Source organism: Tripterygium wilfordii, chromosome 23 (genome assembly GCF_013401445.1).
Source record: "Tripterygium wilfordii isolate XIE 37 chromosome 23, ASM1340144v1, whole genome shotgun sequence".
NCBI lineage: Eukaryota > Viridiplantae > Streptophyta > Magnoliopsida > Celastrales > Celastraceae > Tripterygium > Tripterygium wilfordii.
Window position 1 is genome coordinate 11,979,556 of NC_052254.1, and position 25,412 is coordinate 12,004,967.

The following is a 25,412-nucleotide window of genomic DNA, read 5'->3' on the forward strand; positions in this document are numbered from 1 at the left end:
CCAGCTGAGAATAATTTCCAAAGTAAAATAAAATTGTTCTAAAATAGTTCTATCATGTATGGCTATTTGTTTGGGTTTCACAATATATTATTTGGTGCACGACCACAATAAATTTTACCAAACAACCATGTTGTCCGATTTATTTATGGTTTTGTTAATTAAATATGTCCGAAATTCAATCTAAATAAATGTCTGAATATATAAATATTTTATATTCACGTATTGTTGTCTCATCCGAAACTATTTATTTTGGCTACTCTTACTCACAAGTCTCCCACGAAAATAAAAAGATAAAAAAAGAAAAAAAAAGGAGCAGTTTAACTATCATGCGCCGCTGTGCCCGAACTCCAAAAACATCCTCTTCTTAGAGCATCCACAGTAGTATAATATAATACAGCACTTCAAAATTATTCTCTCTCTTCTCCTCTTTCCTATGTGGCACAATTTAATTGGATGAGTGGGTCCCATAATAATACTATTCATCAACACTCCATAAATTCCAACACTCTATATTCATTTTCTCTATTTTCTCTCTCTTCCTTTTCATCATCTCTCTCTTCCTTTTCATCTTCTCTCTCTTTCTTTTCATCTTCTCTCTCTTTCTTTTCATCACCTCTCTCTTCTTTTTATCACATTTCTCCTCATTTTCATCATCTCTCTCTTCACTATTCATCAACTATATATATACTCCAACTCTCAAGTATCATTTTTCCACAACTAAATTTTCAAGTGTCATTTTTCACCCATTGTGTGCATGTAGCGCTATATTTATCAAAAAAGTAACATTTCAAGTACTTGAAATACACTCCATTATATCCATTGTGAGAGTATAGCACTATATTTATCCAAAAAGTATTGCTAACAATGTTAAATATAACACCATTGTGGATGCTCTTACCCCCTCACCCACACAGCACCCTATTCTCTTTCTCTCTCCAGAATTATAAAGATTTTGTTCAACAAAAAAAAAAAACCAGCAAGAAGGAAATATATACAGGGAGGCTGAAAACAAGAACCAACGCCAAACACTTCCTATCAAGGCAATGAAGTATACTTCATCTGAGGCAGTCTCATCCTCCTCGTCTTCTGCACCCGCGTTATCCGACCAATCGCCTCCCGCCACCTCATCGTCGTCGATAGTCTCCGTTGATGACCTTGCAACTTCCGTTGGGTCCAGGGACGGGAGTGGTGGCGCGGCAGAAACCGTGACTATCGATCGGCGGGGCGAGTTCTCCGCCGTGTGCCGATGGACGATTCACAATTTTCCAAAAATCAAAGCTAGGGCACTGTGGAGTAAGTACTTCGAGGTTGGCGGCTATGATTGCCGGCTCCTTGTTTACCCTAAAGGAGACTCGCAGGCACTGCCGGGATACATCTCTATCTATCTCCAAATCATGGACCCTCGCGGCACCTCCTCCAAATGGGACTGCTTCGCTAGCTACCGTTTGGCAATCGTGAACCTAAACGACGATTCCAAGTCCATTCATCGAGATTCGTGGCACCGATTTTCAAGCAAGAAGAAATCTCACGGTTGGTGCGATTTCACACCCTCCTCTACTGTGTTTGATTCCAAATTGGGTTATTTATTCAATAACGATTCTGTTCTAATTACCGCCGACATTTTAATCCTAAACGAATCCATTAATTTCAATCGAGATAATAATGACGTACAATCTGCATCCTCATCTATGATTTCCTCGTCAATGGCGGCCAGCCCTGTGTCTGATGTTTCGAGTGGCAAGTTCACTTGGAAGGTACATAATTTTAGTTTGTTTAAAGAGATGATAAAGACACAGAAGATAATGAGCCCAGTGTTCCCTGCTGGCGAGTGTAATTTGAGGATAAGTGTGTACCAGAGTTCAGTGAATGGGCAAGAGCATTTGTCAATGTGTTTGGAGAGTAAGGACACTGAGAAAAGCATTGCCTCAGATAGGAGTTGTTGGTGTTTGTTCAGAATGTCGGTGTTGAATCAGAGGCCTGGGTCCAACCACATGCACAGGGACTCCTATGGAAGGTTTGCCACTGATAATAAGGCTGGGGACAATACTAGTTTGGGTTGGAATGATTATATGAAGATGACGGATTTTGTAGGGCTAGATTCAGGGTTTTTGGTGGATGACACTGCTGTATTTAGCACATCTTTTCATGTGATCAAGGAGTTCAGTAGCTTTTCAAAGAATGGAGGGTTGATAGGTGGGAGGAGTGGGACTGGGGCAAGGAAGTCTGATGGGCACCTGGGGAAGTTTACATGGAGGATTGAGAATTTCACAAGGTTGAAGGATCTTCTGAAGAAAAGGAAGATTACAGGACTTTGCATCAAGAGCAGGAGGTTCCAAATTGGAAACCGAGATTGTCGTCTCATTGTTTATCCCCGAGGTATGCAAAAGAATACTTTCCTTTATTTGATAGATATTGTTCGTTTTGGCTAGTTACTTCCCATATTCTGTTCGCTTTGATGGTTAACTTTCACGATAAATATCACAGAATGCGGCAATATCTTTGAATAAATGATCACTTTTGCATTGTCTTGATTGATAGATTTTATGTCAAAAGGTTTCACAATTATTTTTCCTCATGAATATATTTAAGCCAGATTATTGTTTATTCATGGTAGTGGTGCCATCAAAATTTTCCCCTCATACAGGGTATGAAATCTGTCACTAATCAATATGTTATTGTTTATGCTACAATCCTTGCGCTTAAAGTAATTTGACCCTAGATGTAACTTGCTTAGGATAGTTCAACTGATAACAAATCTATATACGCATACACTCAATGAACCTTCGTGACGTCATGCCTTGTTGTTGTACTCGTTTCCTGGCCTTCAAAATATTTGAGCTTGCTGCTTAGTTGTCTTTCTCTCCGATACCACGGCTCCTAATTAATACCATCTTTATGCTTGAGATCTCTTGAGCTGGACTGGCTGTTGATTTGGTTGGCATGAGAGAGTTAACTGATGATTCATGTATGCTTGATGATTTCAGGGCAGTCTCAGCCTCCATGCCATCTTTCTGTGTTTCTTGAAGTTACAGATTCAAGGAATAATTCCTGTGATTGGAGCTGTTTTGTGAGTCACCGATTGTCAGTTGTAAACCAAAGGATGGAGGAGAAGTCTGTCATGAAGGAATCTCAGAATCGCTACTCCAAAGCTGCCAAGGATTGGGGATGGCGTGAATTTGTGACGCTTACCAGTCTGTTCGATCAAGATTCTGGGTTTCTAGTTCAGGATGCTGTTGTATTTTCTGCAGAGGTTCTTATTCTAAAAGAAACATCCATAATGGAGGACTTTGCTGATCAAGTTACCGAGTCAAACCCTACTGCTTCCCAGACTGATGCAGTTGGCAAAAGAAGCTCATTTACATGGAAGGTGGAGAACTTCTTGTCCTTCAAGGAAATAATGGAAAACCGGAAAATCTTTAGCAAGTTCTTTCAAGCAGGTGGATGTGAGCTTCGGATTGGTGGGTGTTTTTTTCTCTTTCTCATAACTCTAAAAAAGCTGAAAATGTTGCTCTATTAATCTGCCTTTCTTTATTCAACTGAAAAATTACTTTCTTCATGTCTCAGGTGTGTATGAGTCCTTTGACACCATTTGTATTTACCTAGAGAGTGACCAGTCAGTTGGAAGTGATCCAGATAAAAACTTCTGGGTTAAATACAGGATGGCTGTGATGAACCAAAAAAACCAAGCCAAGACTGCATGGAAGGAATCGTCAATATGTACAAAGACATGGAATAATTCTGTTCTGCAATTTATGAAGGTCTCAGATATGTTGGAAGCAGATGCAGGGTTCCTTGTTCGTGACACTGTTGTCTTTGTTTGTGAAATATTGGATTGCTGCCCTTGGTTTGAGTTTTCTGATCTAGAGGTGAGTACTTTAATATCTCTTACATTTATTGGCATTTTTCGATTTATGTATAGCTTTCATTTTGCTTTTTGATTTTCTGTTCATATTTTCCTTGCAAATTCCTTGTTTGATATTTTTGCAACCTTACCAATCAAATATGTTGGGAACATTTTTACAAGTTTTGGAATTGTGTGCCATCTCTATGTTAGTTTTTCTTTCCTTTTGTTTTCTATCTTGCTTGTAAGCTTTTTGTAATTTACTACACCAAATCACCAATATCAATATTCTCATGGTAACCTTAAATTCTGCTTGTCCTGGACACTGTTGTTTTTGTTCCACATACTTTGAGCACTGGTGTTATGTAAGTTGATTAATTCATCTTCTTCATGTTTATCAGTTGTTGTAGAATTTTGGTATGCATAACTTAACATAATATCTTAAATATTCAATTCGGCTTATAAATTTAGCGAATGCATTTGAATTTTCCTTTCTTGCTTATCTGTGTCTTTTGCTTGCAGAATCTTGGTTTTTTTCCTTCCTTCCTTTATCATGAGGTTAGCATATGTCCCTATTCATGTGTTTATACGCTTTTGTTAGGTTTTGGCATCTGAGGACGATCAAGATGCTTTAACAACAGATCCTGATGAACTCATAGATTCTGAAGACCATGAAGGAATGAGTGGTGATGAGGAAGATATTTTTAGAAACCTTCTTTCTAGAGCTGGCTTTCACCTCACATATGGAGATAATCCTTCCCAGCCTCAGGTCACTTTAAGAGAAAAGCTCTTAATGGACGCTGGGGCTATTGCTGGTTTTTTGACTGGATTACGTGTTTACCTTGACGACCCTGCCAAAGTAAAGCGTTTGCTTCTTCCAACCAAGCTATCTGGTAGTAACGATGGAAAGGTGTCAAAGCCCGATGAATCTTCCCCCAGCTTGATGAATTTGCTGATGGGAGTTAAAGTGTTGCAGCAGGCAATTATTGATTTGCTTTTGGATATAATGGTTGAATGCTGCCAACCTTCAGAAGGAACTTCAAACGACGAGTCTTGTGATGCAAACTCAAAAACCTCTCTTCATGGCAATGGTGCTGCCAGTCAGCCAGAATCTGATAGGGAAAACGGAGCAGCAGAGTCTGCAGAGTTTCCTATATTTGAAAGATTGGATTCTGGCATACTTGATGCTAGCAGCACATCTGCTGTACAAAGCTCTGATGTGGACGGAGTTGATGGACCACAAAAAGCTGTCTCTGGACAGCCAATTTGTCCACCAGTGCCATCTGCTTCTGGTTCTTCTGAAACTTCTTCCATTCGCTGTAAGGTATGATCTCTTGTCGAACATGTGGTGAAGTTTCTCACTTGTTCTTTTGTTTCAACTATGTGAACTAATTGACTCTTCCAGACCAAGTGGCCAGAGCAATCTGAGGAGCTCTTGGGGTTGATTGTAAACTCACTGAGGGCCCTTGATGGAGCAGTTCCACAAGGGTGTCCTGAGCCAAGGCGCCGGCCCCAGTCTGCCCAGAAGATTGCTCTTGTACTGGACAAAGCTCCTAAGCATCTGCTGCCAGACCTAGTTGCTTTGGTTCCAAAATTGGTTGAGCATTCTGAACATTCATTGGCTGCATATGCGCTTCTAGAACGACTTCAGCATCTGGATGCAGAGCCATCACTGCGGGTACCTGTAAGTTAGTCCCCATGTTATCTTTAATTTCTATAGAGGGTTATTGGTCTTTCCTCTGTGTGATTCGAGGACTACTCTTCAGAATGGTAGGAAAGTTTTTTAGTTCTTGAACTTTCATGGGTTAGTCTTGTTTGCATGTAATATTGTCTCAATGTCGTCTACTGCTGCATTCATTTTGTAATTTTGATCTTTTTTCAGGTTTTTGGTGCTCTCACTCAGCTTGCATGTGGCAGTGATGTTTGGGAACGAGTGCTGTTTCAATCTTTTGAGCTTTTGGCAGATGCAAACGATGAACTTCTCACAGCAACCATAGAATTTATATTCAAAGCCGCATCCCAGTGTCAACATCTCCCTGAAGCAGTACGCCTCTTTCACTCTTTATACTCTACTTACACGACCTAATTTATTGTATGCAAATGGTTACCTTCTTTGTTCTCTGTTGTAGGTCAGGTCTGTCCGTGTTAGGCTAAAAAGATTGGGTCCTGAGGTGTCTCTTTGTGTCCTTGATTTTATGAGCAAAACTGTAAATAGCTGGGGAGATGTTGCTGAAATGATACTCAGTGATATTGATTGTGATGTTGATAATTGGTCAACCTCATCTTGTGGCCTCTTTTTGTTTGGTGAAAATGGACCTACCACCGAAAGGTTGCATGTGGTGGAAGAGCAGACTATGTGTGTGAGTCAGTATTTTTCTGATACATACATCCTTATTGAGATGTTATCCATACCTTGTCTTGCTGTTGAAGCTTCTGAAACGTTTGAGAGAGCCGTAGCTTGTGGTGCCATCGTGGCTCAATCCGTAGCAGTGGTCTTGGAGAGGCGCCTTGCTCAAAAATTGAATTTTAATGCCAGGTTTGTTGCTGAAAATTTTCAGCACCCAGATGCAGTGGGAGAGGGAGGGAGAGAAGTCAGTGAACAGTTGAGAGTCCAGCTAGATGATTTTGCATCTGTTCTTGGTCTTGCTGAGACATTGGCACACTCTGTAGACGATCATGTTAAGGGTTTCGTGAAGACACTTTACATGTTGTTGTTTAAATGGCATGCTGATGAATCTTATAGGGGGAAAATGCTGAAGAGGCTTGTTGACCGTGCTACCAGTAATACTGATGCAAGTCACGATGTAGATGTGGATTTGGATATATTGTCTCTTTTAATTTACGAGGACCAGGAGATTGTGAAACATGTTCTTAGTATGATGAGGGAAGTAGCTGAACTTGCAAATGTTGATCGGGCAGCTCTTTGGCACCAGTTATGTGCAAGTGAAGATGAAATCATTCAAATGCGTGAAGAGAGGAAGTCTGAAGTTACCAATTTGGTTAGAGAAAAAACGGTGTTATCCCAAAAGTTGAGCGAATCAGAGGCCGTTAATAATCGTCTCAAGGTATTTGATAAGAGATTAACCCATAATGTAATGTAGTGACTACTTCACATTTGTTCTTTTCTTGGGTCATTTTATTATTATTAAATATATAAATGGCAGACTGAAATGAAAGCTGAGATGGACCGCTTCGCCCGTGAAAAGAAGGATCTTTCTGAGCAAATTCATGAAGTTGAGAGTCAACTTGAGTGGATCCGGTCAGAGCGAGATGATGAGATTGCAAAGCTTACTGCAGAGAAGAAAGCACTTCAGGATCATCTTCATGATGCTGAAACACAACTCTCTCAACTAAAGTCCCGGAAACGGGATGAACTTAAGGTAGATAACTGCTTTATTCACCTTGATCCTTTTCCTTTATTATGCTAGAAGAAATGATTATATAAAAGTCTATTCTAGGAAAAGTTATGTCGGAAAGGATTCGGTTAGTATGCTGTCTGGAATGGATAGACATTAACTATGGGGCATTTGGTCCTTAACCTCAACTCTACTGCACAGTAGATTTTTTTATGTACCTGATACAATTTCAATAAAATATTGTTTAAGATGGCTGATATGCTTGCATTATGTGGATTGCTTGCTTTTAAGGTTCATGTTGTTCTTGCAAACTCGACAAATAAAATGCTTGAGTTGTCATTTTGGCATTGCTTAGAAGCAGGTTCCTTATGGCTGATTTTTTTTTTCTCACTGGAAGATGGTTCTTTTTAACCCTCTTGGACCCTTGGTAGCAGGATGGAATGGTATCTTAAGTAGCTCTGTGATCTATATTATGAGTCCGATCATTTTTATATAATCAGGTCATTGTTGCTTCATTGAGGGTTTTGAAGTTATTGTCAAAGGAGTTGTGTTCTATTGCTTTAGCTAACTCGCTGTACTGACTGGGTGGGCTTGGTGTCTCTTTAATCATTCCTTTTGTTACTAAAAAATAAACAAAAAAACTTGTCAATCAGGATAATAAATATTAACTATATAACGTGATGGTAGTATTTATTATTCTGTTCTATGCTTTCTACTGCAACCTCAAGGGTAGGAAACTTATGGTTAATCCATTAATTCTCGAAGAGATGAAGATTTCAGATCTTTTAGATGCAAGGACGATCTTAAGCAATAAAATTATGTTGTGGTTTCTGTCAGAACTGTTTGGAGATGTTAGAATTAGGGCCTCGAAGTTGCTGTACAAAGGTGGTGGTGTAACTGGTGTCATTGTTGGACAGAGCGGGTGATCGTTACCTTTCTAACTTTTTTGGTTATAATTTGGCTGCACACTATGGTGGTGGCAGTTAGTGTTGGATGATGGAGGTCATGATACCTTTGTTAGAATCATGATTTGTGTAGTACATGATATTTATCCTTTTAGAATATAATGTATTATTTTTTGGGTGAATTTAAGAGTTCTAATATGCATATGTTGACTCTGATTGGTTTCGGATATGCATGTTTTCCTGGAAACTTATTAAGCTTGGATATGATAGTTCACTTTAAAAAGAACAGTAGAATAGATATGATCTGCTATTCCAGGGATTCTAAATCTGTATTTTCGGAATACATTGTATAGGCTTTTATTATTTTTTTGTTAGTTAGGAGTTGGTGTCTTTGACCTTTCAAGTATTACAAGTTTCCTTTCAGAAAAGTACTACATTTTCATATTCATTTAAATTTATTGGCTGATATCAAGGTCAATTAGGAAAATCATTTGTAATTCTTTCATGTTTATGCTCAATTTGAAGCATTTATTTTAATAACCCAAGCGGTCTAACTAAGCCCGGGGCGGACCCCAACCGAAAGGTGCTAGACGGACTAACGGCAAGTGAGATAAAGAAAGCAGCTGGCCCCATGTGTAAAACCTTGCCGCGAGAGTCTTTCTCCATTGGAACTGTCTGTTGGGGAAATGATTATTCTTTTTTCTTTATGGACAAATGGAATTTTAATAATAATCTTCGTTTTGCTGTTTGAGTTATTGGATGGAGGTGTTTAATATATAATCGTTGCATTTGTTCCATCTATCTTTGGAATATAGTGCTAAACTGATTCATGTTCTGATGACGATATATGAATGTGACAGAAAGTATTGAAGGAGAAAAATGCTCTAGCCGAAAGGTTAAAGGGTGCTGAAGCTGCTCGGAAAAGATTTGATGAAGAATTGAAAAGGTACGCTACAGAGAATGTCACTCGGGAGGAAATCCGTAAGTCACTGGAAGATGAAGTTCAGCGATTGACACAAACCGTTGGTCAAACTGAAGGAGAAAAGAGGGAGAAAGAAGAGCAGGTTGGTCGGTGTGAGGCATATATTGATGGGATGGAATCAAAATTGCAGGCCTGCCAGGTATTTACTCTGAACATAGCTTATATATTTTCCATTTTCTTTAATCATTTTCGGTGCCGTTGTCACCCGTCTTCTGCTTGGTGCGATTTTTAGTTTGGTTTTGATTTGTGAAGATGCTTTCAATGAGTACTTGTGTTGTTTTCCTCTCTGATGGAAACCATTGGAGACTACCTTGAATTTGTGAAGCTGGGATGTCTAATCTGCTGGGCGTGTTCTGCCAGTTGATGTCAACCCTTTTTTTTAAACCTTAGTTGCCTCATAAATCTCATTTAGTGGATATTTTTGCAGTATTTAATGAATCTATGGAGGTGTGTCTGAACCTCACTTGGCGATGGATATTTTAATCTGTTAATTTTCTCTGGCTTTGCCTCTTCAACTTTTGGTGCTCCCAATCTTTTAGCAATTTCCTTGAGGCCATTTGTTGAACCCTTTGTAATTTTCGAAGCACCTTCTTGGTGCCTGTTCAATAACATTATTTTGCATTCAAAAAAGGGGGGGAAAAAAAAAACAACTCTAAGAGCATGATTGATGACCCAAGTCTATAATCATGCTCATTAATAATGCGTACCATTGCGACCGTGTTGTGGTTTTTTCTCTTCTCCTCAAGTTGATGTTGGTCTGCTTTGAAATATTAGGGGACAGTTGGGTTTGAGAATATATTTGTTGCTGGGCCTAAAATGAAAGAAAGAAAGAGAAAAATGATTGTTGTAGGTTATTTTGATTACATAGTAATCTATAATGGTGAGACAATGGTGTGGCAGTAAGGAGGAACGAAAGAATTTGTATAGGAGAGAGTAAGAGGCGACAAGGAAGACCTAAAAAGACATGGCTTGAAGTAATAAGAAATTATAAGAAGTTAATAGGAGTAGATGAATGTATGATCTATAATAGAAATGAATGGAGAAAACGAATACACTTGGTGGATTCCCGTTGAGAACTCATAAACTCATGTAGCTGACCACCTCCAAACTTTTGGGATGAAGGCTTTGATGATGATGATGATGAGTAAAATCTATAACGGTCTCTCCCTCTCTCTATTGTGTGCGCATATATTATTAATGCCTTGTTATCGATTTTAGGTGGCACTTGGATTTATGTCCTCTGTTTTTCCTTTGTAGCAATATATTCACACCCTTGAAGCTTCACTGCAAGAAGAGATGTCTCGGCATGCCCCTCTTTATGGTGCTGGTTTGGAAGCCCTGTCAATGAAAGAACTGGACACACTTTCTCGTATTCATGAGGAAGGCCTCAGGCAGATTCATGCCCTTCAACAGCGCAAGGGCAGTCCTGCTGCTAGCCCTCTTGTGAGTCCCCACTCACACCCACACAATCATGGGTTATATGCTTCTGCACCGCCTCCAATGGCTGTTGGATTGCCTCCTTCACTCATCCCGAATGGTGTTGGGATCCACAGCAATGGACATGTGAATGGTGCAGTTGGACCCTGGTTCAACCACAGTTGAATTCTGCAGTAACAGTTTTTTCTTTCGCCACTAGTGACACTTGTTTACATAAAGAGCTGGATGGTATCTCGATATTAAGAGAAGTTCTCGAGGTATTTCTTGGCGTTTGGACTGATAGGACTGTTGGAACACGTCGTTGGGAGTAAAGTTGGAATAGATGGGCCTCCGTTTTAGGTAATTGACTGTGAGGGAATGATTCCAATAGAACTAACAGTTGTAACTTGCAAGTGTCATGCATACCTGCTTCTTCACAAGGTTATTATAGACCTATTGAAAAGTTTTGTTAATCATCGTCTGCCTTCTTTTTTTTTTTCCCTTGATCTCTTCCTTCTCTCTTCCTTCTCGTAACCTTTAATCGGTGGAGTATTTTCTCCAACCCAATCGGTGGTCGGATAAGCTTCTTTTGGCTTTACCATCAAATGCTGAAATTAGTGAATTGTTCCTCAGGAAATCCTGCTTTTTAATGGGTATTTTACTTATTTGCTTATGTTGTTATTTACACTATTAGGGTTGCACTTTGAATGGATCTGGAGTTACCCTGAAATGAATGTAAAAGGGCTGTGGCATACGGTGTTGGCATTGTTGGTTATTGGAAATCCGTGCAGTTGGGATGTTGAATTGGACGCACAGGGTTGAATTTGTGGAATGTTAATTGTTGGGATCCCTATCATTACTGGTTGGTTGTTGAAAATTATCGACAAATCTCTCTCTCGATTAATTACATGAATTTCTTTCTGGTGATTCTCTCTTTAACCTTCTTGTCCACTCTTCATCATGCTGAGGTTTCAGTGATGCCATGAAGAGGTTTCTGGTGTATCGGTCAATTTGATTTTCATACGTATGCAAGTATTTAGCAAACCGATATCAGCACAGGTGTGTCATTGAAGAAACTAAAATCGGATAATTACTGATCAGGTGGAAAACATTGAGTAATCGTTGTCGATTTGGATAGATAACATGAGTAATCATTGTCAATTTGGATTGAATTTATATGAAAGCTAATCTTACAAATAAATGATTTGCAATTGCATGGATGTGTGAAATCGTCCATTGTATGGTAAAGCATACGTGAAGCAGAAATAAAACGTCACCTCAAGACTATGAGAAAATTGAATCCAAAACCAACCGTGGCCGACATGTATTTTTGACTTTGTATATGTTTATCTCATATCTCCTCTTCTGATTTTTCTTTCAAAGCCTAATCAAATCTCACCCACAAGTTTTTTCTTTTGACATTGGACCTATATATATATATATATATATATATATATATGCTAATCACACTATCTAAAAACTTGCCAAAATAGTAAAAAAAGAACACAAAAACCTCTTTCTATCTCTCCCTCTCATTTGTATTAGCAGGTGACCATTCGTGTAGTTCCCTTGATAACTTTTTTTCGTAGTTTCTCCTTTAGGAGAGAGATTGACATCATCTTGAGTTCCTCTCTCTCTTCTCTTGTTGCGGGTATTTTTCCGGGCATATTTCTCTGCATTTCTTTACATATCTGTATCTCTGTAAGCTAAATACTTCCTCCTTTGGTTTTTTCTTTCAGTAAAAAATATATATATATAAAATGCAGTGAATGCATGTCTTTTAACCGATGTGAGACATTTTGTATTTCTAACAGATTTTGCAGCATGAAGAAGGTTTGTTCGCCGTACTTTGATCCTGATTTTGATGATCTGCCAGAGAGGATCTATGGACCACCGTAAGTTCAATATCCAACCACATTTACGTTTACCAACTGTTTGCCAAAATATCCACCCCGACCCCGCTATTAAGTTTTGCCCCCGATGAGTTTGAATCCTGGATCCGCCAGGTCGCCACTGTATATAAAAACCCTCCTCTCTTTTTGTTCTGCAGTTGTCGAGTTTGCATTGACAATGACAGCATGGAAGATTCTACTATTGTTAAGGTATACATACATGCCACAGAGAAGAGATCAAGATTATATATATACACCGTCTGATTTTGTGTTTTGATATGGTGCAGGTGGATAGCGTAAACAAGCAAGGCCTTCTCCTAGAGGTGGTGCAAGTTTTAACAGACATGAACCTCACCATCTCCAAGAGCTACATTTCTTCTGATGCCGGATGGTTCATGGATGGTAATATATACACCTCCTTCCATATATGTACTATTCGTGTATATAATCTCACGCGTCGGGTGAGGTTTTGATCCAACTTATCTTATCGTCAAGTGAAAAACTTATGTACGTATGGACCTGACGACAAGAATTTAGACACATGCCGGATATTCAAAAGGCAAACTTGTATGGTATTGTTGTCAGTTACTATATAACCTCACAATTCATAATTGGTCTTGTAATTTGGATTTTCAGTTTTTCACGTTAAAGACGAACATGGAAACAAACTCACTGATCAAAGAGTTATCAACACAATCCAGCAGGCCATAGGAACTAAGAAAGTAAGCCCAAGATCGGCCCAACCCAAACTCTACTCCAACGAGGCCCATTACGGGTCCGAGCACTCAACAGACCACAGTACCGCCATCGAAATGAGCGGAACAGACCGGCCCGGCCTTTTCTCAGAGATATCCGCAGCACTGGTGGACCTTCACTGCAACATCGTGGAGGCCCACGCTTGGAGCCACAACGCCCGCCTCGCTTGCGTGGCCCACATTTCGGACGAATCCACCGACACGCCAATCGACGACCCTAACCGGCTCGCCACAATCGAGGACCACCTCGCAACCGTCCTCCGCGCCACCACCGCCGTGAGTTGGAGTGGGACCGGCACTGACAACCAAGAAGTGAAGACTGGGGAGTTTCTTGGAGGGGAAAGCACTATGACGAATGTGGAACGGCGTTTGCATCGATTGATGGTTTCGGTTAGCGATTTTGAGGAGTCTCCCGGGGAGATAGAAGGGGATTTGAATTCTTCGGGGTTTAATGTCGATGGTGGTTGTGATGATCAGGAAGGGAAGAGGACTGTGGTTTCAGTAGAGAGTTGTGATGAGAAAGGGTATTGGATTGTGAGTATTGAATGTAAAGATAGGCGGAGGCTCATGTTTGATACTGTTTGTACACTCACTGATATGCAGTATGTCATCTTCCATGCTTCAATCGGTACTCGTGATGGTTACGCATTTCAGGTATGCCCCTATTGATCAATTGATGCCCTGTTAATCATCAATAGTCGTATTTTCCTGTCAGAGTTTGCTGTCATGTTGATGCAGATGGTAGAGGCATTTCAACAAACAGTTTCTATCCTGATCAGAAGTAAAGCAAGTGTTTGTTGAAATGCTTCAGTCATATAATCACATATTTTTATTTCTCGGTCGAATTGATCAGTTTCATCAACCGCAGGAGTACTTTATCAGACATATAGATGGGTACGCCATGAATACAGAAAGCGAAAAGGAGAGAGTGATAAAATGCTTAGAGGCTGCTATTGAACGGCGAGTTTGTGAGGTCTGAATCAAAACTATTCACTGCCATTTTGATCTTTATTAGTTGATCTTAATCTTCATCTTTACTCTTATATATGTATGTATATATATATATGTGTAGGGGGTGAAGATAGAACTATGTGCAGAAAATAGAGTAGGACTACTCTCGGACATAACTAGGGTTCTACGAGAGAATGGACTTGCGGTTGTTAGGGCCGATGTTGCTACTAAGGGAGAGAAGGCAGTGAATGCTTTTTATGTGAGGGACATCTCAGGGAATGAAGTAGACATGGAATTTGTTGAGTCAATGAAGAGAGAAATGGGTCCAATAAAACTAGCAGTCAAGAATGTCGACACCACCACCAGACCAAGCTCACCGGAAAGGTCACGTTTCTCAATCGGAGACATGCTCAAAACCCAGATTGAACGTCTGTCCCAGAAGGTTATTCCGATCAAGTGATCATTGCTGCGAATTCATGTATATATGATAGTTGTCATTTCTTGGATTAGGATTGTGTGCAGATTTAAGATCCAGTTGTTGATTCATTTCTAGCTAGCTAGGGTTTGTAAATAACAGCTATGCAAAACTCTACGGTTGCTACTACCACTAGAGTCAAATCCTCTGTAAATATATACTCATATCTATTGAAGTCTTAGATTAATCATCCGCATTGGGTTTATCGATTCAAAGTGTGTGCATCGAGCTCGAACGATTTTGTTTTTCTGGGCCATCGTCAATGGTACTTAAATCCAATAAAGGTTTATATTTGACTGTCCATAATTTTTATGCCTTTTTTTTGTTCAATTCAATTTTTGTCTGAGAGAAAAATATATATATATATATGATTGGACTTGTAAACCCAATCAAAATACATTCATAATTTAAAAAAAAATAAAAAAATTTATGACCCTAAATCACCACTAGTGTGGCAGAACCCAACCATCCGATAAAAATACATTTTTGGATTCCGATAAAAGAGATCTTAGAGAAGCACCATGCAGTAAATTCTGTGTTGTTTTAATTAAGGATATTATAATATAATTTCATTACGGCTAATTAATCAACACATTGATCTTGATTAGATGTTAAAATGGATTGCTTAACAAAAACTATAGGGGCCAAAAACAAACGCATAGCCCAGTTACAGTGTTACAGTCCAGCCCAATCAAACGCATAGCCCAGTTACAAATATGGGCCCAAATGATCCTGTGGCCTTGGCCCACGGAAAAGAGCCCAAGAGACCCCTTATCAGGACTGCAGTCTTCCGCGAAACTGAGAATTCTTCACCGTTCCTCCTAGTTTGATAGTTTCCAACTTTCCATCATCAGTTGTCAAATCTGCGTCTCTCAAATCTCGTCCCCAGTTATGGCTTCCATCATCAGATCCAAATCGGTTGTTGTGGTACTTCTACTACAAACTTTCTTTTCTCTTCTCTCTACCGCTATCGCAATCTCTCCAGGGTACGGCTTTCGCAGCTCATCTTCTCGAAACCCTTGCTTACTTGATCGCCGAAAGACGATTAATAAAAAACTCGGAAGATTTTTCTAGAGCCATTTAGGTTTTTCTGTTGGTTGATTGATTTATGTTTATGTGTGCAGGTCTAATGATGGCTACACAATTCATGGTCGAGTGAAGATCCCAAGTATATTCCCGTTTTCCTATTCTTATATTTTAAGGTCATAGATGGTTGCTTTGTTCATGTGTTGAGTTACTATTTCTTTGAAAATAATTGGTTTGGATTAGGGGAAAGGCTTGTTTTATGGCCATAAGCTTTTGGTAGGGATCTCATCCCTGATTTGGGGCTTTCGCAAACTATTTAATGCATTTTTTTTGGAAACAAAAATTTTAGTTATGTTCTTTAACTAATTCAAGGAAAGGTTTCTTATATTTTGTTCTTAGTATGGATTCGTGTAGGCTATCCTAGCATTATTTGGGATAAAGACTTTGATGATGGTGATGTTGTTGCTCTCAGCTTGAGCAATGTTCAAATTATCAAAACATGAAAAGGCCTCAAGTAGCAAATACTGCAGTGTCAAATGTCGTGCTTATGTTTTGCTACTTGTACTACAATTTTGGGAAAGGTTGTTGGATCATGGATGTAACTAATCAAACTTGTAATGTGAGTGCTGATCTTGTTGAATGAGAATATGAGATAGTGCTGGCAAAAATTATTGAGAAATAGTAAAATTAATAGGAAAGTGTAAATATACGGACTGGACAGATGGAATTATGATTGCTACTAACGAATAAAACCTTTTGAATACGAATGATCGATTCACTACTTTGACATCTCATCTTGGGAAAATGGCATCTTAATGGAGAGAGAACTAGCAAGCCTCCAAAATTCTGTTTTGTTCTCTTTTAAAAGAGGTGGGAAGAGAGTACTGCTTGGAAGAAGCCCGTGGTAGCTGATCATCTTTAATGGGAACTCTAGCCTCAGTGCCCAAAATATAATTGAGTACTAAGATTATGAAAAAGACCGTATTAACCAAGGTATTGAAATTGTAATTGATAATAATTTTGCAAGTGAGGTTAGTTCAGTTAGATACTGTGCTCAAAGCCTCAAACAGTTGTTGGGGCTGGGGATGTTGGATATTTGTCATAACCACCAATGTACTGCTCCCATTAGAGATGTTGAAATCTTGATGATGCTGTATAATGATACTCTTCTCCTAGTCACTGATATGTCATTTTGAATTTTATTGGCATTAATAGCGTGAGCTTTAGAGTTTGGATGTATTTGTCTGCATCTTACTGTCCTCTGGCTGCCTTATACTGTGTTTGGTGTTTACTTTTCATCTCATCCTGATTAATGTTAACTTGGTGTTAGCTTGGCCTAATTATAATTTTCCCTTTTGCATCTTCTTAGTGCTTTTGAATAACTCATTTTTCTTTCAAAAAAATGTTGATTTTACATCGCAGGTATGAGCATAAAAGGTTTTGGTCTTCCTGCAAAGAAGTCAAATGTGAAAGTTATACTCAATGGTGGTCAGAAAGTTACTTTTGTGAGGCCTGATGGATATTTTTCATTGTATCCTATTTTTATGCGCACACTCACACACACTGTGTTCTATTTTTTTGATATGTTTGGAACATTTTGTTTAATAAAATTATTATTTTGCCTTTGCAAAGATATTCATATTTCCAATCCTTCATTTCTTGAAAACTGCTTAAGGATTTACTTTTGAAACCATGAAAATTCTCTTGTTTATTCAAGGAAGGCATTTTATATTCCTTAATTCGTATGCTTAAAGCCACAATGTGCCAGCGGGTACTCATCTAATTGAAGTGGCAGCAATAGGCTATTTCTTTTCTCCGGTGAGAGTTTTTATGTTATTTTTCTTTTCAGTCTTTTTGCTATAAGCCTATCACAATCTGTAATTTTAATTGTTGAATACTCTGAAAATGTTTAGGTCCGAGTTGATGTTAGTGCAAGAAACCCTGGCAAGGTTCAGGCAGCATTAACAGAGAACAGGAGGGGCTTGAGTGAGTTGGTTTTAGAGCCATTGAGGGAGGAACAATATTACGAGGTTAATGCACCTGTTCCTCCTCACTTGATGGTTTATCAGTTATAGAATGATAGGTTTTCTCATGTTCTTTCTGTTAAATGGTATATGACAGATTAGGGAACCTTTCTCCATAATGAATGTCGTGAAAAGCCCAATGGGACTGATGGTTGGATTTATGCTGGTGGTTGTGTTCTTGATGCCCAAATTAGTGGAGAACATGGGTAAAGTGCTCAAATCTTTCATAACCTATAATGATTCTTAAGGTTCTGATTTTCTGTCGAACCGGGTTTCTCTCCTTTCTTGAGAGCATGCTATTTCAACTAAAACGATGTGTTGATTTACCAAATAGAATTCTCTCCTTTGAATTGGCCATATGTCTGGATAGTTTACTTGCTTTTATTTACTAAGAAACTCATCATTGAGATTTTTTTTTATTGTAAAACATTTTATTGCAGTGCCAAGAGGGTGCAAATCTGTTACAAGATGACTATATTAATAGCCTCTTGAAATTGATAAAATAATCAGAGCTCCAAAAATTTTGGACTGTTGAACCAATTGTCGATAAGTGTGTCAGTAGAAGTCTCTTTATTGTTGAAAATCTTCTATTTTGCTCATTTTAAATAACCATGCAGTATCCATAAGGAAAGAGTTGATGGTTTTCCTTGTATATTTGTCTCTAGACATGCCGGCGAATATCATGGTTAATAGATTTTATTTCTGTAGATTAGCTGATACTGTGAAAATTTTTAAACGGCTTGTTTTACGAACTTGAAATTATCCAAAGGCGTATAGTATAGCTTCATCAGTCTTTCAATATTTGAGTGATGTTGGCTTCAGATTTATCTTTTTTGTCTACATACTATCTGTTCTTCCATTGACCATTTTCCCTTTTAAACTGTGCATGTTGGCATAGATCCCGAGGAAATGAAGCGAGCACAAGAAGAAATGAGGAATCAAGGGGTTCCCACTCTTGCAAGCTTGTTGCCAGGAGCTGGTAGGAGCAATTGATAGATGTGACCATACAGCCTTAAGCATGAGATTGGTGATTTCTTCACTTGTGCAGAGGCTGGGGCAGCCCCAATATTGTGGTCAGAGGGCTATGTTGTATTTAACTTGCTAATCGTGTATAAGATTATCAATTGTTTGTGATCTAAACTAATACCTTTTCGCCCGATTGACATTAATTTTACGATTGAATTTTGTGAAAATTTATGGGGTAGTGGCAAATTTTCACACTGTCCACGTGATTTTTTTCTTATCCGAGGAATGAGCCAGGTTTAGTTTCTCTCTTGTGAGCACTGTTATCTTTAGGACTGCACTATGCCACTGAAAATCTAAGGTGTTTTTTTTCTCGTGCAAACGAGTTATAAATAGAGTGATGCTTTTCTTTTCTTTTCTTTTTTATCAGGCAGTGATACTTTTCTTTTGTTATGAGAAGAAAATTACAAAATGTTACTCGTAATTTTCTTCATTTTCTCGTGGATTTGGGTGTGCCCTCCATGCGTAATTTAGTCTATAGGATATGGAAGATTAAATTGTGGAATACCTATCTGTGATCTGTCCTAGGAGTCGTATGATCCTCTAGGGACGTCCCAAAATTGTCCAAGAAAAAGTTATTTAGGGTCGGTTTAGGATTTCCTAACGAGTTAAATAAATTTTTGATTACAGAAAAATACTTAAATTTTCATTTTGATTATCCAAAGGTCAAATGTTCCACACGTCAGTCATCCAAAAACAAATTTGTTACACTTTGGTTCCTTGGACAGAAATTGGGGATTTTGGGCAGTCAATTGTCCTATGTTGTCACTTTAATTGACATAGAGATTATATGTACATGGTATAAAAATAATATTGTTATTAAAGTGATAAAAATTAACAGAATAATAAAAATTACCCCAAATTAGTTATTAATTATCCCATAACTCTATTAAAACTTAAAAGCCCAAATTCAGAATAATAAAAATTAGCCGAGTTAATTATTCAATGCCAGCAACCCTTCCACCATTAGCCAGAGATCTGCAGGAGACCACCGACTTGAGTGGCTTTGTCCGATCCAGCCAGACCCACCACTGTCCGATTCTGGAATCATGGCGTATTGAAAGTCTCGAATCTATGCTCGAGAACATGTACACTGATGGTGTTTTCAAATCTTGAAGAGGCAAAAATCTCCTTTTGCCATCAAGTAGAGTCGGACTGTTGAAGGAGTTTTGGATAGGATGCAAAACCTGAACCTTACATCTTGACGACAATTCTGGAGGAGGAGGAGGAGGATTTGTGGATTTATTTAGGGTTTTTTATTTTATTTATTTAGGATGATGGTTGCTTAAAGGGTCTGTAAATTGTGTGCCTTAACAAACACGTTAAGTCTCAAAAAAATATTGATAATTCTGTTGTAATTTCATAAATAAGAAGGAAAGCCTTAGCTCGTTGAGTTTTATAACAATTTAACTATATATATATAGACATTGATAAGCAAGAGATATAAGGTCCGTTTGGCCGAGGTTTTTTTTTTTCTCATAAAATTACATTGATGCACAGCATTGCCTTCATTGATGCAGGTTATAGGCAAGCTTGAGAGTCATTCTGAACCTGTCTCTGCGCTGACTTCAATTATTTTTCTTTCACGATATCAAATTCATGCATGACTGATTTCAGAACTTCTGTGGAATGTTTATGGGTGGGGAAAACAGAAAAGTATGTCCTTACCGATTCCACCTATCAAGTTGGTTATCGGATTTAGAGAAGTTGGTCGGCGGCCAATAACAAAAACACAATATAAAATACCAAAAAATATAGGGATCTCAGTCATCTCAATAAATGATGTATGTGTAGGAGCCCACAAAACCTAGTGATTGAACCAGAGAGTGAAATCATTTCCTGGGATGACTGAGATCCCTATCACTTCTTCTGCTAAAATACGCATATAGCTAAATCAAATTACCTCGGAGAAACAATAAGATTATAGAAACAAGTAGTTACCTCAGAGAACAACGATTACATATAAATAACAATGCATCTGGGTAAATCCAACTTCAAATATTGCCTAGAAGCTCAAAGGAGCAGTAGTTTGCTTCCAAGAGAAAGATTAGTTTTGAATTGCTTTGCACGCTTCCTGGCAGTACGTATTTTCTCCATATGATCATACTCCCACGGGGTTCCTAACAGAAGTGGTTGACGGGGATCAATGATAATCTTCTCTAGCATAACAGCATTCTCAACCAAATATGCAGCGAACTCATTGTCAATGGTACACCCTTGAAAGCCGATTATTTCCACCACCTTGAGGCATTGATGAGGACATCTTGGAAGCTTTTGTTGTATCCTTCTTCCACATGGGTTACGAAGTTGAAGACTTAGCTGGCAACAAAACAGTAAAGATTTATGCTTAATTGGAAGTGTCCTTGGACATTTTCTTATACGTCATGAGTGTTGAAAACAAATACAAGCAACATTACCGACCTTCATTGTAAATCTGCATAATGAGGGAGATGCCTTTATCAAGGGAGCAAAAAGGAGAAGGCTGTCACCATCTTTTGCTTCAACAGCCAATTCCAATGTCTTGAGGCGTGTGAGCACTGGAAATCTGAGAAGCCCCATACTTTCCTAATAACATGTACATGCAGTAGACAGCACAACTCAGTCTTATTATAGATTAAAGAAGTGAAGACAAGGAAAAAAAAACAAACAAAAGTCAAGCATGCTAACCTTAACGTGCATCACCCTCAACCGAAGTGTCTGTAGTCGAAATGCATAATTTGAAAGTAGCGAGGGATTGTCGACAATATAGTCTGAATAAGGCCCCTTAATATCTAGTTCGACCAGGTTGGGGAGTTTCTCATAAGACATGATGAATCTTGGGCCAAAATATTTAAATGAAAAGAGATTTGTTGCAGAGATATCTATGCTTTTCACATTGAAGCAATATTTGACCTCTAAGTACTTCAAGCAATGTAGCGGTTCAGGAACTTTCAGATCCACAATAAGATCTGAACCTTCTACACATAATTGTTCAAGAAATGGGCAATTGGATAGGAAATACTCAACAACATCTCCAGTTATCGCTACCTGCCTCAACAGGAGGACTCTAAGGGAACTACATTTGGAAAACCCCACATTATGCGTATGCAAAGTTCCTGAGGGTAAACGGAAAACGGTAAATGGAAAACGGTAATGCTCATACTGAGGGTAACCTGCATAATTACGGAAGTCTATCACAAGGCGTCTAACTTTCTTTTCCAATGCAAAGTTAACCCATCTATCAATATCATGTCCAAAATCCCCATTCAAATCAAATCCAACACTAAATTTGTCCAGAGTCAAACCTTGATAGGACTCCAACACACTATTTACCCAATTTACATATTTATGCCTTTCTATCATAAGCAATTCTTGAATCCGTTGCACCTCCAGGACTCGTTGCACCTCCAGGAATCGTAAAGTAACTGAAGCATCAAAATTTAAGTCGGGGATAAAAGTCCACACTTTGTACCATCGACTTGAAAGGACGCTGGTCCTTGCTGCTTCTCTCAGTGTCATATGAGAGAGAATAGATTCCAGAAGCGCATCTGGTAATTGACTAATCTTATCCACCAGAAGTGCACCTGCTGATCGACTCATTTTATCCTCCGCATGTTTCCCTCCATTTGTCTTTTGCTAATTAGTCACAATATAACACAAAAAAAGGATTAGAGATATCATAGAATCGGCCTGAACGTAAAGCCATTATATTAAGCACACCAAAGAAAGCAAGATAATTATATAAAGCACAGTAAAGGGGCTAACCCTGTGTTTTTCGACAAAGACTGATTTGCCTCTTGCTTTTCCTGCCATTATAAGTTAAATCGGCATTGTGTATAAATTAGCAATTCTAGAAACCTGAAACAAACAATCAGAGAGATTGATAATTTAACTTGCACGCTGAACCCTAAAATTTTCACACTGAACACACCACAGAATGAAATGTGAAGCACAATAATGAGGCTAACCTTGTGTTTTTTGACAAAGACTGATTTGCCTCTAGTTTTTCTTGTCGTTATAAGTTAACACACCAAATACTCGCAATAAATCAGCAAAGCATATAATCATAAACTAGCAACTCCAATAACCTGAAACCAACAATCAGAAAGATTGATAACTTAAATCGCACAGTGAAAGTTTCAAACTTAAATTAATCACAAACTGTTCGTGATAAATTTTCAATGCACATAAATTAGCGATTCTAGATCCCAAAACAAACTATCAGAACAATCTAAAATTTAAATTGCAGACTGGACCCTAAAAGTTCCAAACTTTCGAAAGAAATCAAAAAGGGGTGTCTAGCAGTTACTTCTTTTTGTTGATAAATCTGAGAAATTTTATTGAGGAAGGTTTAATAAGACAGGAACAAAGGACTCCAGGGTAGAGAACCCTGACTCTAAAACCCAGAAAAAGCAATTAACCCAAAAGAAAAACAAAACCTATGCAATTAACCTTAAAGCCAAAAAACAGAGGAGAAACCCAAAATCAGAACTGAGCTTCAACGATTGTTGACAATCAAAACAACCACAATCAGTAAAACAAACAATCAAGGGCAACGACCAACCCAAGACCACAGAAATCAACAGATCCTCGACCTAAACTTTTAGAGACAACTAGGTGCGAGAAATATAAAACGAACCGTCATAGACGAGGGGAGAAGCGGAAGGAAACCAGAGATTCCTTACCGCATTCTGCTAATATATAGAGGAGGGGTTCCAGATTCAGGAAAATCAAAAGGGAAACCGGAAAACCAAAAAAGGACTTGTCTCCGTATTCCGTAGTTGATTTGAGAACTGCAATTGTTCTCAACGGTCCTTTTTAAATTATTTTTTCCCCTTAATATAGTATTTGCAGGCCTGACTCCCGTGAGCAGGTCTACTGGCTCTTAGTACGGCTTTTTACTTTTCCGATCCGGCATGATAACAACTCGAACTCCACTTCTTTTTGATTAAATTGGTTTGTAACTCAAAGTGCATGATTTTTTTTATCTAAAAATTAATTTGAAGAAATTAAGTCAAAATAAAATATTTGACTGTATAATATGATTGTTTCGAAACAATAATATTGTAATGTTTTATAAATAGTAACATTATAAATGTGTTATTATATTGGAGTATAATGCCAATATTTTTTTTATGTTATTTGTAAGAGTAATTTCTATAATTGTTAAAAGTCGGAAAAATGGTTATATGGGGTTCGTCTACAACCTCAATTCTTGCAACACTTCAAGAAAGAATGTCATGAGAAGCTTTAAGTTCAAACTGGGAGTACTAATAATAGAGGTTCCGACGGTCAAGTCAGTGACGGAGATAAAGAAGGTGATCGGGTGGTGGGAACTGATAGGGAAATCGTGTTTGGACTAATTGTTTGATCGTATCCATAGGTTTAGTATTTAGGTTTGTAATAAGCCTCCTTCTTTTCCTTTTCCTTTTCCTTTTTCCCATAGATGGGAATGGTTCTATATAGGTGGTATATATCTTGGAAATTGTGTCTAATAACTTGTGTATCTTTGAACAATTGGATGGGTAAGAACTTGTTAGAAAGAGTTTGTTAAGATGGATAATGTCCGACTAGACACCGGGAAAGTATGTAGACATGTCACGTGTCATGTTGAGAATGGAAGGTGGAACTTTATGGGAGATATATGAGCATGCATTATCTGACATTGTACAGTAAAATAATCATACCTGATGATTCTTATGTTTCAAGTAAAGCCAATGACATCATTATTTGTACCATTCATACTCCAATGTGGTTTGCAACGAGTTCATAGGAGGGAACATTGTTAAGAAAATTAATAAATCGAAGCTTTGAGGCGTGAATACATTGTCCTTAAAACATATTATTGTCACTACATTTTGAACAATAATCAATCTTATAGGATTTAACAAAGTGTACACTCTCACAAGAATTTTCATAGGAAAGAAGGAGAAAAATTGAAAAAATAAAACGTAAGGAGATAATTATGGACTTGTGTTTATATAGATATTCTTATTGGTAGTTATATCATGTGAGGCAACAACATCAGATGTCTATTACCATCAGACATCTTGAACCAACATGTGCCTCCAAAATAACTGTTTTACACAAATTCAAAACTGATGTATTAGAGCAAGAGCAAACATTAAAAATATTTTCCTAATTCAAACAAATGAATCGAACCGGTTCATAACCGCTCAGAGTTACAATGGGATTAGGTGCATCTCCTCCAATGAAAAGGGTTTGTTACTAGTTTGAAAATTCTACCTATTATATACTACACTTCACATCCTCCAAGGAAAAGGGTTTGTTACTAGTTTGAAAGTTTTGTTTATCATATACTGTACTTCATATATTTTCCTGGGTGATGTGAGACAAGAAACTTAACCTCTTCTCCCCACTCGAGCCAGATGTTGGACTAACCATCTCAAGTTGTCAAGAATAATGATTCCAAGGAGGATACTGATAGAAAATCCATATCTTTTTTTGAGCGATGTGGAACAAAAGACTTAACCTACTGTCTCCACTCGAGCCGGATGTTACACTAACCATCGTAAATTGTCAAGAATAATGATTCCAAGAAGGATGTTGATAGAAAATCTATATCTTTTTTTAAATGATGTGCAACAAGAGACTTAACCTATTCTCTCTACTCGAACCGGATGTTACACTAACCATCTCAAATTGTCAAGAATAATGATCCCAAGAAAGGATATTGATAGAAAATCCATACTACAATTCGAGGAAAAAAGACATTATTAAGCTCAACTGAAGAAGAAGACAAAGAAAAGTTATAGAAAATTTGAAG

At 38.1% G+C, this 25,412-nt stretch overlaps 4 protein-coding genes across 9 annotated transcripts; 3 read left to right on the plus strand and 1 right to left on the minus strand.

Moving 5' to 3' along the window:
• The first annotated feature begins 898 nt into the window (after positions 1–898).
• Positions 899–10,976, plus strand: LOC119992912. Its single transcript, XM_038839745.1, has 10 exons — positions 899–2,376; positions 2,985–3,458; positions 3,565–3,866; positions 4,443–5,165; positions 5,247–5,525; positions 5,724–5,885; positions 5,971–6,906; positions 7,006–7,221; positions 8,963–9,223; positions 10,342–10,976. The coding sequence occupies exons 1-10, from the start codon at positions 1,044–1,046 to the stop codon at positions 10,684–10,686; spliced, it is 5,031 nt and encodes a 1,676-aa protein (XP_038695673.1). The 5' UTR covers positions 899–1,043; the 3' UTR covers positions 10,687–10,976.
• Positions 10,977–11,972: 996 nt separating this feature from the next.
• LOC119992916 (ACT domain-containing protein ACR2) lies at positions 11,973–14,765 on the plus strand. 2 transcript variants are annotated; one of them, XM_038839748.1, is made up of 7 exons: positions 11,973–12,201; positions 12,315–12,395; positions 12,551–12,602; positions 12,680–12,794; positions 13,029–13,801; positions 14,016–14,120; positions 14,220–14,765. In XM_038839748.1, exons 2-7 carry the CDS (start codon positions 12,325–12,327, stop codon positions 14,556–14,558), a joined length of 1,455 nt encoding a protein of 484 aa, XP_038695676.1. In that variant the 5' UTR covers positions 11,973–12,201; positions 12,315–12,324; the 3' UTR covers positions 14,559–14,765. The 2 variants fall into 2 exon arrangements, with proteins under 2 accessions (XP_038695676.1, XP_038695677.1); XM_038839749.1 differs by having other exon boundaries at positions 11,973–12,151.
• A 605-nt stretch (positions 14,766–15,370) lies between these two features.
• Positions 15,371–18,844, plus strand: LOC119993410 (ER membrane protein complex subunit 7 homolog). The gene is made up of 7 exons (XM_038840556.1): positions 15,371–15,559; positions 15,698–15,741; positions 17,022–17,130; positions 17,354–17,417; positions 17,513–17,629; positions 17,721–17,829; positions 18,522–18,844. The coding sequence occupies exons 1-7, from the start codon at positions 15,465–15,467 to the stop codon at positions 18,614–18,616; spliced, it is 633 nt and encodes a 210-aa protein (XP_038696484.1). The 5' UTR covers positions 15,371–15,464; the 3' UTR covers positions 18,617–18,844.
• Positions 18,845–20,527: 1,683 nt separating this feature from the next.
• On the minus strand, positions 20,528–23,516 carry LOC119993408 (F-box/LRR-repeat protein At3g58900-like). 5 transcript variants are annotated; one of them, XM_038840550.1, is made up of 6 exons: positions 23,311–23,516; positions 22,594–22,713; positions 22,391–22,483; positions 21,314–22,261; positions 21,068–21,211; positions 20,528–20,965 (listed from the first exon to the last, which is right to left on the minus strand). In XM_038840550.1, exons 3-6 carry the CDS (start codon positions 22,436–22,438, stop codon positions 20,660–20,662), a joined length of 1,446 nt encoding a protein of 481 aa, XP_038696478.1. In that variant the 5' UTR covers positions 22,439–22,483; positions 22,594–22,713; positions 23,311–23,516; the 3' UTR covers positions 20,528–20,659. The 5 variants fall into 5 exon arrangements, with proteins under 5 accessions (XP_038696478.1, XP_038696479.1, XP_038696480.1 ...); XM_038840551.1 differs by having other exon boundaries at positions 23,265–23,516; XM_038840552.1 differs by having other exon boundaries at positions 22,391–22,431; positions 23,311–23,515.
• Between the last annotated feature and the right edge of the window lie 1,896 nt (positions 23,517–25,412).